Genomic DNA, 17300 nt, shown 5'->3' with positions numbered 1-17300 from the left:
TTTAAATATTCAGATTTTTCTTAACGTATAAATGATAAATTGGGCGAGCCCTTTGCATTTTTTTCAGAGATTGTAAACATCGTTCTGCAGTTTATTGCCGTCTAATGCAACCGAGGATGAATTTAAGTGAATTTGCCGGCAGTGTCAGTGCTGTTGACCTCTGCTTTCTATTTCTGTCATAAACTTCTCTGTCTGACTGGAACCAGAAGATACGCCCAAAAGATCAGATGTATTATAGACACAAATCTTGCATTAATTTTGCAGATATTACACCAATATCTCCAGGATTGTGCCAATGGAAAAAGGCATGATGCCTAGTATAAGGGTTCTGGTTTTCATCAACCTTTACTGGTCTTGATGGTCGTCTGCTTAATAAATGAAGAATGCTTAACTTAAGTGCAGAGTATATTTGATGATTTTGGGGGTTTATTATTTTTTATGATTCCGGTATTGGATAAATTCTCTAAGGATTTTAGCAGGATCAGGTCTCATAGTCGCACATATTGCACACGGAATTAGGAATAAGATGCACTCAATACATCTGGAACCCGATGTGGAGCCAATGATTGACTCCACTTTTTCCTCTTTTCCAGCTTTAACTATTTGAAAACAACTTAAGAGTAATGTTAAGGGAATCACATTGTTCATTGCTTAGGATATAACATTGTACTTTTAACCCTACAATCTGCAAGAGATATCTGAGTCTAAATTAAAGGGACAGTTCAACAAAAATGAAAATTCTGTCATAATTTCCTCACCCTCACTTGTATATATGTCTTTGTTCTGCCTAACATAAAGGAAGATATTTGAAAAAATGTCAGTAACCAAACAGATCTCAGCCTCCATTTACTCCCATAATACTATGGGAGTCGATGGGGGTTGAGATCTGACATTCTTGCAGATATCTTCCTTTGTCTTACGCAGAAATGATGAGAATTTGATTTTAGGGTGAACTATCCCTTTATGTAAGGGATAATCCACGGCTAAGCATACATTAAAGGGGTCAATGACACGGCTAAAATGAACATTATAATTTGTTTTAGATGTGATGTAATGTTTATACACGATTTAAGGTTTGAAAGGCTGTATTTTCCACGTATGGTGCATGTTTGTATCTCCTCTTTGCTCCGCCTCTCTGAAACACACAGATTTTTTACAAAGCTCATGGCTCTGAAAAGCGAGGTGTGATATGATTGGCCAGTTCACCAGTGTGTTCCGACACTGCAATTGTACATGTCTCATTCATGCATGGGCAACTTATAACACACCACAGACACAGAAAGACATGTATTCGCGCCATATGACCCCTTTAAAGGATTTTAAGGCATGATGTGGATGCCAAGAACCACTCAACGCCAAGTGCATTTAAATCCTTTAAAAAAACACACTTTAAAACTCAGATCCCTTGAGCAATAAAAGAGCGACATCTGAGAAATATCATTTTCCTTTGGGTTGAAAAGAATCAAAAGTTTTGTCAGGAGATTTTGTCATTATTCAGTTTTGTGTTTATTTTGGACCTGTGTGACTTTCTCTCTTCTGTAAAACCCAAATGGCCTTTTTAACATAATTAGGCCGGCGAACGTCATACAAATAACTGCATAAAAAAAGAGCATCTCAGGATATTTCTTTTGTGTTTATGGAAGAAATTAAGAGTAATAGAGGATTGAAAAATGAATGAGGTCCAGTAAATAATGACTGAATTGTTATTGTTGGGGGATTTATTCCATTAAGACACAAGCGTTGCCTGAAGTCAACACAAGCCTTTATTATCTTTAAGCCCGTCTTTCAGAAACCTCTGAGCTAGAGGAAAATGCTATTTGTTTAGTCTGGTAGACATGACAACAAATAGGTAAACACGATAAGACGAGCTAATGTCAGCACTTCGTGTTTTCTGTACAATGTGCATACCCACAACAACAGCGTTCTGTTAACATCCGTTTTTTTTCTGGAATGAAAATCCGTGGGTTGAAACCCACCTCCGCTGTTATCGGAAAACTAATCAAGCCGGTATTGTTTGCATTAATAAGGCGTGTGAATACAGAAGGGCACGGTGACCCGGTAGAGTACGTGAGCGCTGGCCAAAACCGCCTGATAAATCACAACACGTTGCACTGAGCGAAACACACCAGCCGGCCGTCTTCACAGCGTTTGCTGCATGCCGGGCGTTTGTTTGTCAAAACGCGGTACGGTAATGAATATTAATGTGTGGGGATGTCAGCGAGATGAATTGTGGGGGCGGTTGAACGCTGCATTATCTGGAGTTTATTTTCCGCGTGTAATGAAAAGCAGAGACTCGGGCGCTAATAAGGAGCTCCAGAGAGCGGAAAGCACTGGGGGGATAGCGTGCTGTTTTGGAGAGGCTATTTAATGTGTTTCATTTAAGGTTTTTTCTTTTTCGCTGTTATTAAATAACAGTGGTTTGTCAGGGCTGGAGGTGAATCATGTGTGGGACGAGAGGTGTGTTGGTGTGTCCGCAATCTTAAACTGCAATGTTTTCGGGGGTATTCTGTCAGATTGTTCATCCTATTTTAGTCTTCTTTTATAAACCGCTCTAAATCCAATACTCAGAGCTTTAGAGACATTTTGGAGCATTTTTTTGGCTTATATGAAAATCAATATACAATATCTGTGTAAATGGTTTTGTGATTTCTGTTCTTTTTAGTAAAAATAAATCTGCTGTGATATTCTACAGGATTGTGTGTTTGTTACTATGTTGCAATATACTTTACTTTATAACACCTTTTACCCTCCTGGGCAAACTTTCATTAGATGTTGGTGCATGGCTGTGGGGATTTGAGCTCTTTCAGACACGAGAGCATCAGTGAGATCAGGTGCTGATGTTGAGTGATGTGGTCTGATTTATCTTAAATGTGTTCAGTGGGTTTAGGTGTAGACCAGATCACTCAAATTCTGTAAGAACATGTCAGGATGGACCTTTAAACACAGGTGTGCTGTAAGACCCTGTATGCAAAGCATTCTTACAAAGTAAAAAACTATAAAAATCACACAAATGTCGTTGTATGTAGCATTAACCTGTAGAAGGGGTTGTGAGCAGTTTCTTGGCGGGGACACTTCAGTTGATTTTGAAGTTAGGGTATTAATCTGTATCTTTTGGGGGGTAGATAAAGAAAAATAAGAAAAAATATTTAGTAAGCAAGTACTGTGTTAAAACTAAAGAATGGATGGTAGTTTAGTAAACTATTATAACTTTTTCTCAATCACATTTTTTCAAGTATCTGTACTTTGTGAGTGTTTATACTTTTAATAAAAAAATACTTTATCACATTATAAAGGATATGACATACTTTTTACTCTACCATTATTTCCTGAATACGTTATTTACATGGTTTTAATGTACTGAAGTAGATAAAAAACTAGTACTTTCCCTTTTTTAAAAGTAAAAATAGTAACAGAAAATACTAGATGTACTTAGTTTTGAAAAGGTTAAAAAACAACATTTATTTATTAAATATAGTGGAGTACAAAGTATGATACATGTATTTGCTTCATAATGAAGTGAAGTAAAATATTTTCTGAAGTAAAAACTAAATGTAATAAAAACATAACGCTTCATTATGTAAGGTCTTTTACACCTCTGAACACATAGTTGTGCATATTATATTACATATCTGTCAATATATTCTCCCAAAAATTACGCACTGGACCTTTAAGGACTATCCACCTCTTTTGAAAGCCATCACCTTATTACAGTTCATGGCAGCAAGCCTTTAATAATGATTTGTAAGTTGATCTCTCATGTAGGATTTCGCTGGAAATGTCAGTTTGATGTCCGCACATGTAAAGACAAGTACGTAAGAACCAGAATTTTATGTTTCAAACAGAGATGGAAGAAAAATGTTACAAATCGAAACTTTAGACTCTCAAATAGCTTCTTACCTAAATTTAAAACGAAAAATTTGTCTTATACGTCGCCTTAGGCAAATGCCTTTCTTGAAACGAACGAATGGGAACTGGAAATGCACTGCAAAAACTTTCTAACTTAGTATTTTTGTCTTGTTTCCAGTGCAAATGTGTGAAACTCGAGATGCATTTCAAGAAAATAAGTCTATGAAATTTCAGCTTAAAACAAGCCAAAGTAAATCTGCCAATGGGGTCAGAAATATAATCTTGAAGTTAGTGACTGAGAAAAAGATAAAACCTTAATTCAAGATAATTCTATAAATAAAGTATTTTTTATGCAGCGTGGCATGTAACCAGTATCAACTTCTGTGAGATCAGCAGAAATGGAGCCCATTAGAAAGAAAGAGAGATAGAGTGATGATATTTTCATTGATGTGATGCTCAGGATGGACAGAGGGCAGAGAGTCTTGTTGAAGATTAGAAGATGAATCAGCAGATATCCTGTAGTTGTGTGTGTGTGTAACAGAAATACCTTCACCATCTCGCTGTTCCAGTCCAGTGCTGCAGGAAATGTACCCTGATATTAGCTATTAAAGTGCAGATTGTCAAGGGAGGCACGCCAACTCACACAGACACGCACTGAAGGTAGAGAGAGGACCAGTCAGGGAAACTGAGGCCTTTGAGACGCTCAAACCGAGAGTTGGGGGTTTTTCATGTGATGCGTGTTGACTGTTCAGGGTTGAATTATAGCACCGCCGGTTAGTCCAGAGGACTTCAAAACTCTACTAAGAGTCCCTCTGTCCATACTGTACAGCAAAGTGAGCATTTTATATCAGAACGGGCCGTGAGGTTTAAAGGGGCACGCTTGAAGGTTTTGTGGAGGCATTTGTGATGACACAATGAAAAGAAATCGGTTTAGAGGAACATTTTTATATTTTGATGGAAGATTATGGAAGCACAAAAACTTCTCTCTTAAAATGATGTGAAGCTGTGATTTAAACACCACAAGACCAGAAACATTTATTAAAGTAGACTTTCTGTTTAAATGAGATTTGGAAAACACTAAATTAGGAGTTTTGCTCAAGTTTTGTGCTTTTCCAGTTTTTATGTCATTTAGTCTCACATGCCTTTTCTAGTGCTTCAGAAGAGTCTCAAACTGTGCTCAGAGGTCTGCAGTTAAACATCAGATGATGAGTGAAAAAGAAATGTTAGTACTCACACATGGGACATTTCTACTGTTCAGTGCCACTTCTACTGTTCAGAGTATTAACTCTATAATAAAAGGCTAAACTTTCCATGACTTTATTATCAATCTATAAGGAAAATGTATTTGTCCAACTCAGGATATTATGGTGTAGTCAGTATTATATAAGTCATATATTCAGAGTTTTTTACCATGTGACCCAGGCCAAATCTCCCCCCTGTTACAGGACATTCTCACCCCTCTTTAGGCGTTTAGAATTAATAGTTAATGTAATATTTACATTTTCTAAGAGCTTAAATGTCTCTCACTTTACCCTGCAACGGTATTTCAAAACAGTATTATTAAACAAGTATTATACAAGAATGTTGTGTTTATGCTTCATTATACTTTTAATAATATAAAGAGAGATTGAAGAGCTCTTTACCAAAACGCTATAAATCCATTTTAATAGTTTTCATGAAAATGACATTTCTTACCTAGACCCATACATTTTGTTAATATTTAATTTATCCTGTTAAAATGGTCTGTTGGCTCAGTCTGAACATGTTAAACAATGATTGTTAAATGAAACAACAATATTGTCGATTATAAATTCAAATTCCAAACGCTACAAATCCATCCTTTTTTTCAAAAAAATGTTGGTTTATTTATTTGTAAAAACAAAAAAACAAGAGAACATGAAACATATGACATCAGGGACTCATATTATAAATTAATATAAATCAAATAAATGCAAGTGCATGAAATAAATAACAGCCAAATAAAATAAATAGTAACAAACTAAATAGTAAAATAAAAAATTGTTTCAATTGTAGCGTTTGGAAAGAAACTGCATCTTGCAGTACATTTTAAACAATGAAATATAGCGATTTGGCATGTAACAATGATGGAGCAGTGAATAGGTTTAGTGGCATGACACACTCATTTTTTTAAATTTGGCATTTATTGCGTTTTGGAAAAGAGCTCTTCAGATTTTAATGCCCATTTTTAAGTGACTTCGTTTTGCATTTTGCAAGGTGCCAGAAAAACATGTATATGTGTTGATTTTATTTAATTCATAATAAAAACTGAAAGTGAACCGACCGAGTGGACAAAAGAGAAACAGGGTGGACACACATAACAGGTTGGACAATAACAGGAGTGACATCGTATGCCATTTCTTCTCATATGGTGAACAACAGGCTAGCACATGATGTGAAAAAGTATTGTTTCCTCTATAGAGAAGCATAACAGAGAGGACATGTTATGCTGTACACACACACACAGGAAGAAAGAAGTATTTGTAGATGTTATGATTGCAGTGTCATTTTTGCAGCATGCTATTGAATATAATTCCAGGAGAGAGTTGTTTTATTTTTGTACGGATAGATAGACAGACCTCAGATCCACTCCAGAGTCTGTGGGCTGTTTTCAGCACATCAATGCACTGGCCACAGTTCATACAGATTTAAGTTTGGTTTGACTTTAGATTTATTTTATTTTTTAAATATTTTATTTTATTTAAAAATTACTTTATACAGGTCAGTCAGACGAACCTTTATGTAAATGGTCAAAGGCCATCTCTGATCATCTACAGTATATAATTGGGCAGTGTGATGTCAGTAAACACATAAGACCTCTCTATATCGGTGTTTTATATAAGCTCTTACCTCGTATAAAATGTGAAGAATTTTTGAAAATGAGAATTTGGCGATTAATAGAAACAGGGCTGTGACAGGAACGTGTGGCCTTCAGGGACTGATTTGACATGTCTGTGTGATTTATAATGTGGTGTAATCATTATAATGAGAGCACTTAATCCAGGACGATGGTGAAAATCACAACTCAAGGGAACTTTCTGATGAGTGAGTATAATAATGAGGGTGGAGGGATTATCACTGCCCCTCTCATCAAACACCACAGACTGACAGCACGCTCGGGCACATGAATCATAAAATCATCCTTTAAACACTAGCAAATGTTTTTAGGGATCTTATATTTATTTGCTCATGATTAACAGTACACAACACATCACATTACCACAGAATATACACTTTAACAAGTTATTTACAGATTCTCTGTTTGCATTATCTGTCTCTCTTTCTGTCTGTTAACTTATCTTTCTAACTTTCTGTCTGTCTGTCCAACAGTATCTCTATTTATCTGTCTGTGTGCCTATGTATCTGTCTGTCTAACTGTCTGCCTGCCTGGATGTCTGTCTGTCTAACTGTCTGTCTTACTATATGTCTTTCTGTCTGTTTGTATCTCGGCCTGTCTGTCAGTCTATATCTCTGTCTGTCTTTCTGTCTGTCTACATCTGTGTCTGTCCGTCTAGCTATATATCTGTCTGTCTATATCTGTCTGTCTGTCAGTCTATATCTCTGTCTGTCTTTCTGTCTGTCCACATCTGTGTCTGTCCGTCTGCCTATGTATCTGTCTGTCTATCTCGGTCCGTCTATATCTGTGTCTGTCTGTCTTTCTGTCTGTCCATATCTCTGTATGTCTGTCTTACTATCCATCTTTCTGTCAGTCTATGTCTCTCTCTATTTGTCTATCTGTGTAACTGACTGTCCGTCTGTCTGTCTGTCTGTCTGACTAACAGTTTGTCTGCCTTTACGTCTGTCTACCTATTAATCTATTTATAAGTGTGCCAGTGTTCATTTGCTTTTTAACATGTTGCATAAAGAAACTGATGGCTAGACAACTTGAGGTCAAATAAATACGGTAAGTAAGTCATGAGGAAAAAGTGCAGAATTAAGGGATAGTCCCGGGGAAAGTGGGTTGCGTGGTCACAACCTACAAAATGTAGATTGATCACAGCCATTACAGTCATTAATGAGGAACAATTGATCTGTCTCTCTCTTTCTCTGTCTTTTGTACTTTATCTCTGTCCCTTTCACCTCCTGTGGCTCAGCGGTCAGTGTAGAGGGGATATAGATTATTACTACACTGGCACACAATCAAAGCGGCCGCTTCTCTCACAAATTACCTTTTAATGACTTATTTTCACACACAAATGGTGTTCAACTTAATCACACACACAATTAAAGACGCACACACACTAGTTGGGCAGCGCTGTGTGTGGGTTTTAGAGGATTCATTAAGTTTAATGCTGTTGTTCATCAGTATGTTCTTACCTCATTTGTATAAATAATAATGTATTCTTTTGAGTTGAGTGTACATTTATCAGCTCAAGTCACCTGAGGTCTGCAATCCCTAACTTTTGTTTGTCTAACTTTTACCTCTACTGTGGTTTTAAATAATGATTACACATCAATTCACACACATGCACACACATTGGCCTGCGGTCGAGTCTATGCCAGACTTCCTGTTTGTTGGTGGACTTCCTGTTTGAGGGTGGGCTTCCCGTTAATGGCTAATGCTCAGGTCAGCACTGCGGTGTGCCCGCTCATCTCATTTATACTTCATCTGAAGGTGAGACTCACATAAATGACCTTGTAGGCGTCTGGCTGTGGAGTAATGTCGAGCAGAGATGTGTTTAATATGCCTCTTCATTGGAGAAATAAAGCAGAGACCTCCTGCCGGATGGAAAATATTCACAAGGCAGTTAACTGAATTGCTCGGTCTGTTCACATTATATATTAACTGTATCGGCACATGGGTTTGGTGGAAGAGAGAGATACAGTATGCAGGTTTAGAGTTACTGTAGTATTATGAACGATCAAAAATATGAAAAATCATAATACAGTTGGGTATCAGTATCATTGATAGTAGACCCGTAGGAAAATTAACCATGTTTTTATTTTGGTAAAAGTGTAGGAACTATGCTTTTTGGCAGATTGGTTAATATGCTACGTTTTTTGGGAGATGACAAACTTATTAGGATTTCTGTAAATTGAAATGCACAAACCAGAAATAATAATACCTAATGAATATAGATGAGATGTCTCTTTATAGAACATCAAATAGTAACTTTTTTTAATTTTCATGTTTCCATTTATGAGGAATATGTTCTTTTCTGAAATAATCCTGAAAATGGCACTTATCTGATTATAAAAATCATGCCCTAAAAATAAAACAAATGCTATAAAAACTGGAAGAGAGACCTCACGTGTGTATTTGACCCACCAAATGTTGACATCTGTGCTGTTAGCTTAGTAAAAACCGTTGGTCCAAACTTTATTTTTTCATGGTAAAGTATTGATATTTTCACAGAATTGCCGTCATCTATTGTAGACTTGCTGTAATATTGTTTTTTTTTTATTCTATAATATAACATAATACCTAACAGCATATGTTTATATACATGCCTCAGGAAAAATTAGAGACTATTCTTAATGTTACTTTAATCATCATTTGTAGATTTTTTGTGCTCATTCCAGTCTAGTGAGGGTGAATTTCAACAAAATCAAACTTCAGGAATGACGTAAAGTCATCCAACAGCAATATGAAAGACTGAAAGCATGACAAGACACATAAAAATCCAGGATATCACATAAAACAATAATTGTTTAACGTTTCCTTAATAGATGTGGAAATATTACTATTGTATTGTTTAGATGTGAACGTGAACTTGTTTTCTTTGCATAATTTGAGGTTTGAAAAAAACACTATCTTTTATGTTTTTCTTACCTGTTTATCTAGTTCTCATTTTCTGCAAATGATTGGAAATTGAAACTATATTCGTATTTCAAATTTGGGAGAAATATTGTTAGTAGTTTACAGTACAAAACAAAATGATAATTTTACCTAAACGCATACCTAGAAATGGTAAATTCAGAAGGACTGAAAATCATTTTGTAATTGTCTCTTATTTTTTCCCGTGGATGTATGTGTTTATACTAGATAAAAGCTTTCCTGTAGCTCAGTGGTAAGAGCATTACGTTTACAACGCAAGGTTGTGGGTTCGATCCCAAGGGATTGAAAATACCTATGTAAAATGTATAGGATATAGCAATGTAAGTCGCTTTGGATAAAAGAGTCTGCCAAATGCCTAAAATGTAAATGTAAATGTAAAAGTGCTGTAAAAATAAATTTGACTTGTCTTGACCATTTGTATCACTTTTGTTTTACTAAAAATGTCATGGTGAAGTATTGTGGTGGGACCCTTAGAAAATTGTGGTAATAAAAGCAAAGACATGGTCACTATAGTTGAACCATAGTAAATTTTCGTAAGTGTTAATAATGGAGCACATAACATCATGGTGGTTGACATAAAAGCCCCATCATTTCTCCAGAGAACTGAACTTTCATGTGAGAACTTTCAGAAGAGTAATTGAATGTCCGTGTGTCTCCTCACAGTCTCCAGTCTGTAGTTGAGTGTCCTCTCACTTACAGCGGTCAAACTCGGCTGAAGTTTCCGTGCCAGAGCAGATTTAATAGAAACTGGAGTGTAAATGAAATTCTCTGTGTGCTGAGGCGTCGTGGTCAATGATGCTTTTCTGGCGCTGGAGAAATGTCTTCATTCGCCGCCGGCGCTGCCGTCCCACTGCATGGCTCAACAAGCTAATCTCTTTTAGCCAGCTGGTGAGCCTTTCAACATGGATGAGGAACTCCGGGCCTGCGCTCCAAATGCGTATGATTCTGTTGGACTGCGGCGGGATGTGCCGTGCGTCCGTGCCCGTCTTCTTTTAAAGCGACGCTCTGGGGTAAATAAGAGACTCTACTTAATGGGTCGCCAAATAGAAGGACGTAATTCAGTATCGATCGAGTCGCCGCATGTGCCTCCTCTGTGTTATTACTGTACAAAGAGTCCAGACCCCTTCAGACATTGATCAGTGCCCGCTGCCAAATCCAGAGCTCATCTGAGGCCGGTTAATCTTATTCTGGGTAATTCATTTTGATGTCAACTGTTTTAGGTTACGCCGCCGCTATCGATCTCATTGTTTGACACAGTTATTTTCCAGACGGTATCTTCTCGCGTGGATGAAAGAAACTCTTCAAAGCAAAGTAAATCCAGCAGTGGAAAGCCGGCCAAGAGAGAGACGTTTGATAACGTACTTATGTGTTGTTGACAGACGTACTGAAGGTTCCAGAGGTTGAGAGGTCTTCAGTGACATCGTGGATTTTGTGTTTATTTGTATTTGGTGTGTACTTACACATTTACAGAAGTATCCGATACCCAACCATCAAATTAATGCTTTAATGTGTTTGGGATTTTTTTGCGCATCAATGGATTTAAAATAAAGCTCTTTAGATCTAAATGAGTTTTCAGTTGTGTTTCATTTAAGTATCAAATTAATTTCAGATGCTTCTCCTTAAATGCTGAGGAGAAATAAAAATACAAAGAGCAATTGTTGAAGCATGAAGAGTTTAGAGGTGTAACATGAATTTAAAATAATCAGGATTTGAGTAATTTTAATGAGAAATGTTTCCGTTCATATTGAGATGTTCTCTTCTGAAACACGAATGACGTTTGTGAGATTTCTGACTCTTTTTCTCAGGAGAAACATCTGAGACACACATGACACTTAAAAGAAAGTTTCCATTTGCTCTCCGTTTGATCTCATTGATGTCTCAAAATAATGGACAGATTTATGAGATCTCATATGCCAATTTTCTCATGGGTAGGCACATTAGATAAAAATCTTTAGGATGTTTAATGATATCTTTTGGTTTAGTGTGTTCAGCGTGTAGGAAACATCAATATAGATTTCCAAGCATTCTTTACCATTAACTCTAATCATAAAATAGATTTTTTTGTGTATGAATGCAAAGATCTGATCTCACCTTAATCGGATCAGTCTGGAATTATTGTTCATGATAGAAAAGCTGAAACTAAATCCTTAAAAACTGTGATAACAACGTCTGCACTTACAGCCTTTGTCTTTGGTACAATTGCATAATTTAAAGACGTGACTTGATATATGTAAATAAACATTAATTGATAGACATCCTGTCGATGGGATTGTTTTTGAAATATAGATGTTTTAAATTTCCGTCAATTGTATTCGCATTCTTCCCAATCAATGTCCCTCTTCTTCTGTAGATGAAGGTCCTGGAGAGCTCGTGGCTCCTTCATCTCCCTCATCCACCCCCAACATGAGCCCCAGGGAGGCGGAGTCTACTTCAGTGTCAGGAGGTGAGGACGGCCCCTCCATCGCACCCAGCCCACCACATCAGACAGAACAAGAGAGTGAAGTGACATCAGAGATGGAGTCAGAGGAGAAGAAAGCCCTGCGTCTGCTCTACTGCTCTCTCTGTAAGGTGGCCGTCAACTCCGCATCCCAGCTGGAGGCGCACAACAGTGGTGAGGAGCATCTCTATGTGCCACTATCTGACCATGATAGTTGGTAAAAACTCTTTCAGTACTTCAGTTTGGCAAGAAACCTTCGAGATAGACCCGCCGTGAGCTCAGATGTTGTTTAAATGATGCTGACGCTTAAAGGTCACCCAAAGATGAATCTTTTGGATCATTTACTCATTCTCATGTCATTTCAAACCTGTATGACTTTCTTTCTTCCGAAGGACACAAATGAAGATATTTTGAAGAAGGTTGGTAACTAGGCAACATTAATCCCCATTGATTTCCATTGTATGAACACAAAACCACAGAGACATTTCTCAAAATATCTTCTTTTGGGTTCAACACACAGGTCACATACAGGTTTACATTACAACCACATGAGGGTGAATAATTGATGACAGAATTTTCATTTTCGCCTGAACTATCCCTTTAAATTTCCTTATTAAAGCATCTTTTATTAATGCATACAGGGAGGCAAAAACTCACTTTTATGCACTTTTATAACTCGGGGTGTATTAAAATAAAGGCAGCACATAACTTAACACAGCGCAGCAAAAATATATTCATTTATACTGAGGATTAATACATTGAAACAATTTACAGCGTGCCACAAAAGAATTTGCTTTGATAAATGAAACGCAGCAGTCCTAAAGACTAGATGCACAGCCCGGTGCGTACGGGATTGTTTTCTCTGGCAAAAGTGTCTCATTAAGATGATGAATGTTTTGAAGCTGCCATGTTCTGTTCCTCAGGCACCAAGCACAAGACCATGCTGGAGGCTCGCAGTGGAAGCGGTTCCATCAAATCTTTTCCCAGACCCGGGCTAAAAAGCAAGCTGTCGACGCCCACCAAGACAGACCTGGGCCTGCAGAACAAGATCTTTCACTGTGAAACCTGTGACGTGCACGTCAATTCAGAGACGCAACTCAAACAGGTGTCCCAACCCGCACTTTTTATCCAAAAACGCTAGCGGCTGCTCGGAGGAAACGTGTTATTGCTCAGATGTTTGGAGATCTGATGATAGTATCAGCCTAGTCTCAGATGGTTCTCCTAAAACAAATGAGAGTGTAATAGTTGAAAAGCATGAAGAGTATATGGAGGTGTAAAATCTATTAATATTATATATTTTTTCAGCTGAGTACTTACAATATCTCAAATGTTCAAAATAACTTTTACTATGATTGATTTGAACTCTTAAAACGGCGCAGTGTTATCACACCATCGGATTGGACAATTACTGTAACATCCATGACTAACAATTTAGTTTTAAACCTTACAATACATTTCACCAAATGTAACATTTATAAACTTTATTACTTTACCCTTTTCCGCTAACATGATTTCTCGTTCCCGTCTGATCGATGTATCAGCGGTTCCATCAGCGGTGGAGTTGAACATATCCCATCATTCCACACTTCTGCACAGCGTCATCAAGCCACGCGATTGTTGTTGTTTTGATCATGCGCCCTCTAGCGCTGTTTTCTACAAACTGTACCTTTAAATAATCTGGATTTGCGTCAATTTGTTGAGAAATGTTTCAGTTTAAATCGAGATCTTCAATAATATAGACTTTTGATAAATAGACGTGATAAATCTGAGCTCAGTTTGACACATTGTTGACATCTCTTCTCAAACTCTAATGCAAAATATCTCAAATGGAGACATCTGTGACTCTTATTCCGAGACGCAGATGAGATTTAAGCAAAAATGTCCATTTCCTGTCCATTTAATCTCATTATATCTAAGAATTTTTTTTATAAATTGTAAAATCAATGTTGTACTTTGATCTTAATTTGTGTCTAAAAAAACGTGTGTTTTTTGTTTAGCACATTAGCAGCAGACGCCACAAAGACAGAGCAGCGGGAAAGCCTTCCAAACCCAAGTACGGTCCTTACTGCAAAACCCAAAGAGGACAACCCAACCAGACGGTCAGTTCCTGCTTCACTTTAAAGCTCAAAAAATCTGATTTTAAAATGAACACACCTCATTTATTATTGAATATAAAAGAATAAACCCCACCTGTCCTCTACACAGCAGGTGAAGATGGCAGTGGGAGAAGACTTGTGTCCATCCCTGACAAGCAGGATAATGTCGTCACACCTGGCAGCTGTCGCCGCTGCTGTAAACTCCGCCTTTCCCCTGCGTGCCTGTCATAACCCCGCCCTCTTTCAGACTCAGACCCTCCCGGCCACGCTGCTCCGCCCGGCCCCGGGGCCAATCAGGACTGCTCACACTTCTGTACTGTTCGCCCCTTATTGACCTTTGAACTATGACCTCACATGCTTGGATCATCGCTTTTGTCACTCCATAACACCTCATCAAATGCGACATATCGCAATAATTTGAAATTAAAACAGGAGCCAGGTAACTATGCATTGTCCTTTTTATGTGACACACTGAAGCTATAAATGTTCCGGTGAGTTGTTTTTCATTATCATCACGGTACAATGTGTACGACATCAAAGGAAAAAAAAAAATATTTTTTTAAAGATATGCCATTATAATTTACTCGCTGTCATTCCTAGATGTATTATTTTCCGACTTCGGCGAAACGCAAGAATTGATGTTAGACAGAATGTCCGAGCTGTTTTTAAGACAAGGAAACGAAGTGATTCATATATAATCCAGTGTGCTGTTTCAAGCTTTGCGCCAACAAGAAATGTTTTTATTGGATATGAATTTTCTGTTCGTGACACAAAACTGATGTGTTTTCATTTCATAGCTCATTCATTGTATAAAAGAACAGCTTGGACATTGTGCTTTGTGTTTACTGAGGCAATAAAATAATACAGGTTTAAAAAAGTATGATGACGGTGAGATGTCGACAAAAATGGGCAGATTGTAATTTTAAATTTTGAGATGAAATTGTAAACAAAGATGTTATGGAGAGGGTTAATATTTGACTGCTGTTGCACTTTAGGATGTTGTTGTTGTAGACGTTCACTGCTTTTGATGACTAGAACCCTCCTGGTATCAACTGTTTGTGTAATGAGGTGATCACTGCTTCATACAGTATGTAAATGATGTGCGACAGGATTGGTGACGGGTCTGGTGGTGTCGGTTAAAGAACTACTTCTTTAAGAAAAGATCATGTTCCATTAAGATATTTTGTAAATTTCCTACCGTAATATCAAACTTTCTTTTGTGAGTGGATGCAGACAAATCAAAAACAAAAATGGCCCTTAAACACGTCTACAAACTTCACTCGCCGCTGGCCGCTCTTTGAGAATTAGCCATTCATGTTTGGTATCAATGTAAAGCTTAGAATTTATACTTCCGGGTTCATCTCCACAATGCCATTACAGCGGTAAGCCAATAGAGAGCATTAAAACAAACCTGTTTCTTGTAGCAATGTCGTGCTAAGCCTCCTCTAAATTCTCAGAATTTAGATTTTATTTTGCACCCTCAGAGTTTTAAATAGTTGTATCTTGGCCAAACGTCATCCCATCCAAAAAAAACATACTGTACGTCAATGGAAAGCTTATTTATTTAGCTTAAATGTTGACCCTTATTGTGGTCGAGGGTCTCACATCTTCAATCTTTCTATTTCATCTTAAAGCTACTGTACAATTTGTAACTTTTAGCTTTAAAAGAAACTCAGTGATTGAGCAAGTACATAAACCATTTGTGTCCGAAACTTTCTGCTTATCTTACCGCAATTCACAACAATAAGATTGAATAATAATGATGTTTTATATGCTGGGAACAATTTTGCAGTAGTTAGAGATACGCATATGAACTTTGATTCAATATTCAAACTGTTGGCGATGGAGCGGCAAAAGTTGATTTAATATTGAGCGATATGTAAACCGGATTGATCTTCCTGAAAACTGTAAACACTGCACCGCTGTGTTTAAGCATCTCGAATAAGTATTTTAGGTTAGTATTTTATCCAACAAATGAAAAATCTACATTTGGCAAACCCATTTCAAATCTTTGTCATTATTTTGTCAGATCCATTTGGTGTCACTTGCAGCACAGAAATGATACACACCACCATCTTTAACTGGAACACGCCTTGTCCATCCAAATCAGGTCATTAAAGAAGAGTTCACGTGTTCTTCATAGAGCACATTTCAGGTCTTGTGTTTGTGTGTTTCACACACTACATTGATTGAATGTGTTGTTTGACATGTTCATCCTGTGTGTTATTGACAACATGAATGTTGTGAAATGTGTTCAGTTAGAATTTGTGTCTTTGATTGATCTATGAGATGGAGAACTGTAAAAGATGCTGATCCAATCGAAAGCGAAAGAAATTTGTTCCAGCTCACATTAAGCCCTGCTGTAGCGTGCGTGTTTATGTGTGTGTGCACGCGTGTGTGTGGCAGGATGCAGGGGAAGATGAGCGCTTGATTTCCAAAGTAAAATCCTACTGATTCATGTCAAAGCAAGGTTAAAAAATATATTGGAATGTATGCAAAACAGATTATGTAAATGTGTAGGAGTGTGTTTGTTTGAGTTTGTGTGTTATTAAATGCCTTTCACCGGAAGATGTCCCTGGGAAAAATCTAATGAATATAACATTAGCTGCTGCGGGGTCACAACGCTTGTCTGTCTCTTCTTGCAATGTGAAAACAAACAAACAATTTCAAATAAAGAATCCTGCTTTGTAAGCCTGTTTATATGTAGAATTATTTCACTCACGTGGAGAGATTCATATATGACACACTCCTTTTTTACATACAGTACTTAAGGTACTTAAAACTAAGCAGAGTATCATTTCAGAAAACGTTTTCTTTTTTCTTATATTTCACAGTGGATAGAAAATGATTACGGTTGGGAACGACATGAGGGTGAGTAAAGTTTGACAAAGTTATTGTTTCAGCGCGAGCCATTCCTTGTATGGTTTGTGGGGAAAATGATCTTGACTTTGCTTGTGTTGGTTCACGAGACGGTACATGTGAGTCATACGCGCATCAATAATCCCTGAGATCTAATCGTACTTCTGCTCAACCACGACTAAAGTGTCTATAAAAGGCCAAGCTAAACATTGTTCTTGATCAAGTGTGTTCGTTTCCAGGTGTTGCGTGCCGTACAAAACACTCC

General features: G+C 37.4%; 1 protein-coding gene across 3 annotated transcripts in view; it reads left to right on the top strand.

Moving 5' to 3' along the window:
• znf385d (zinc finger protein 385D) overlaps window positions 1-16867 on the top strand; it is a 42649-nt gene extending 25782 nt beyond the window's left edge. For 2 of the 3 annotated variants that reach the window (XM_056761732.1, XM_056761734.1), the window contains exons 5-8: window positions 11994-12254; window positions 13004-13185; window positions 14078-14179; window positions 14286-16867. In XM_056761732.1, the coding sequence (XP_056617710.1) occupies window positions 11994-12254; window positions 13004-13185; window positions 14078-14179; window positions 14286-14510 (770 nt within the window). In that variant the 3' untranslated portion in view covers window positions 14511-16867. The remainder of the gene's footprint in view (window positions 1-11993; window positions 12255-13003; window positions 13186-14077; window positions 14180-14285) is intronic. The other variant, XM_056761733.1, reaches the window with a different exon arrangement.
• Window positions 16868-17300: the final 433 nt, after the last annotated feature.

The sequence above is a fragment of the Triplophysa dalaica genome, chromosome 12 (assembly GCF_015846415.1).
Source record: "Triplophysa dalaica isolate WHDGS20190420 chromosome 12, ASM1584641v1, whole genome shotgun sequence".
Taxonomy (NCBI): domain Eukaryota; kingdom Metazoa; phylum Chordata; class Actinopteri; order Cypriniformes; family Nemacheilidae; genus Triplophysa; species Triplophysa dalaica.
The sequence above is the reverse complement of the archived record's forward strand: the minus strand, read 5'-3'. Positions and strand labels throughout refer to the sequence as shown.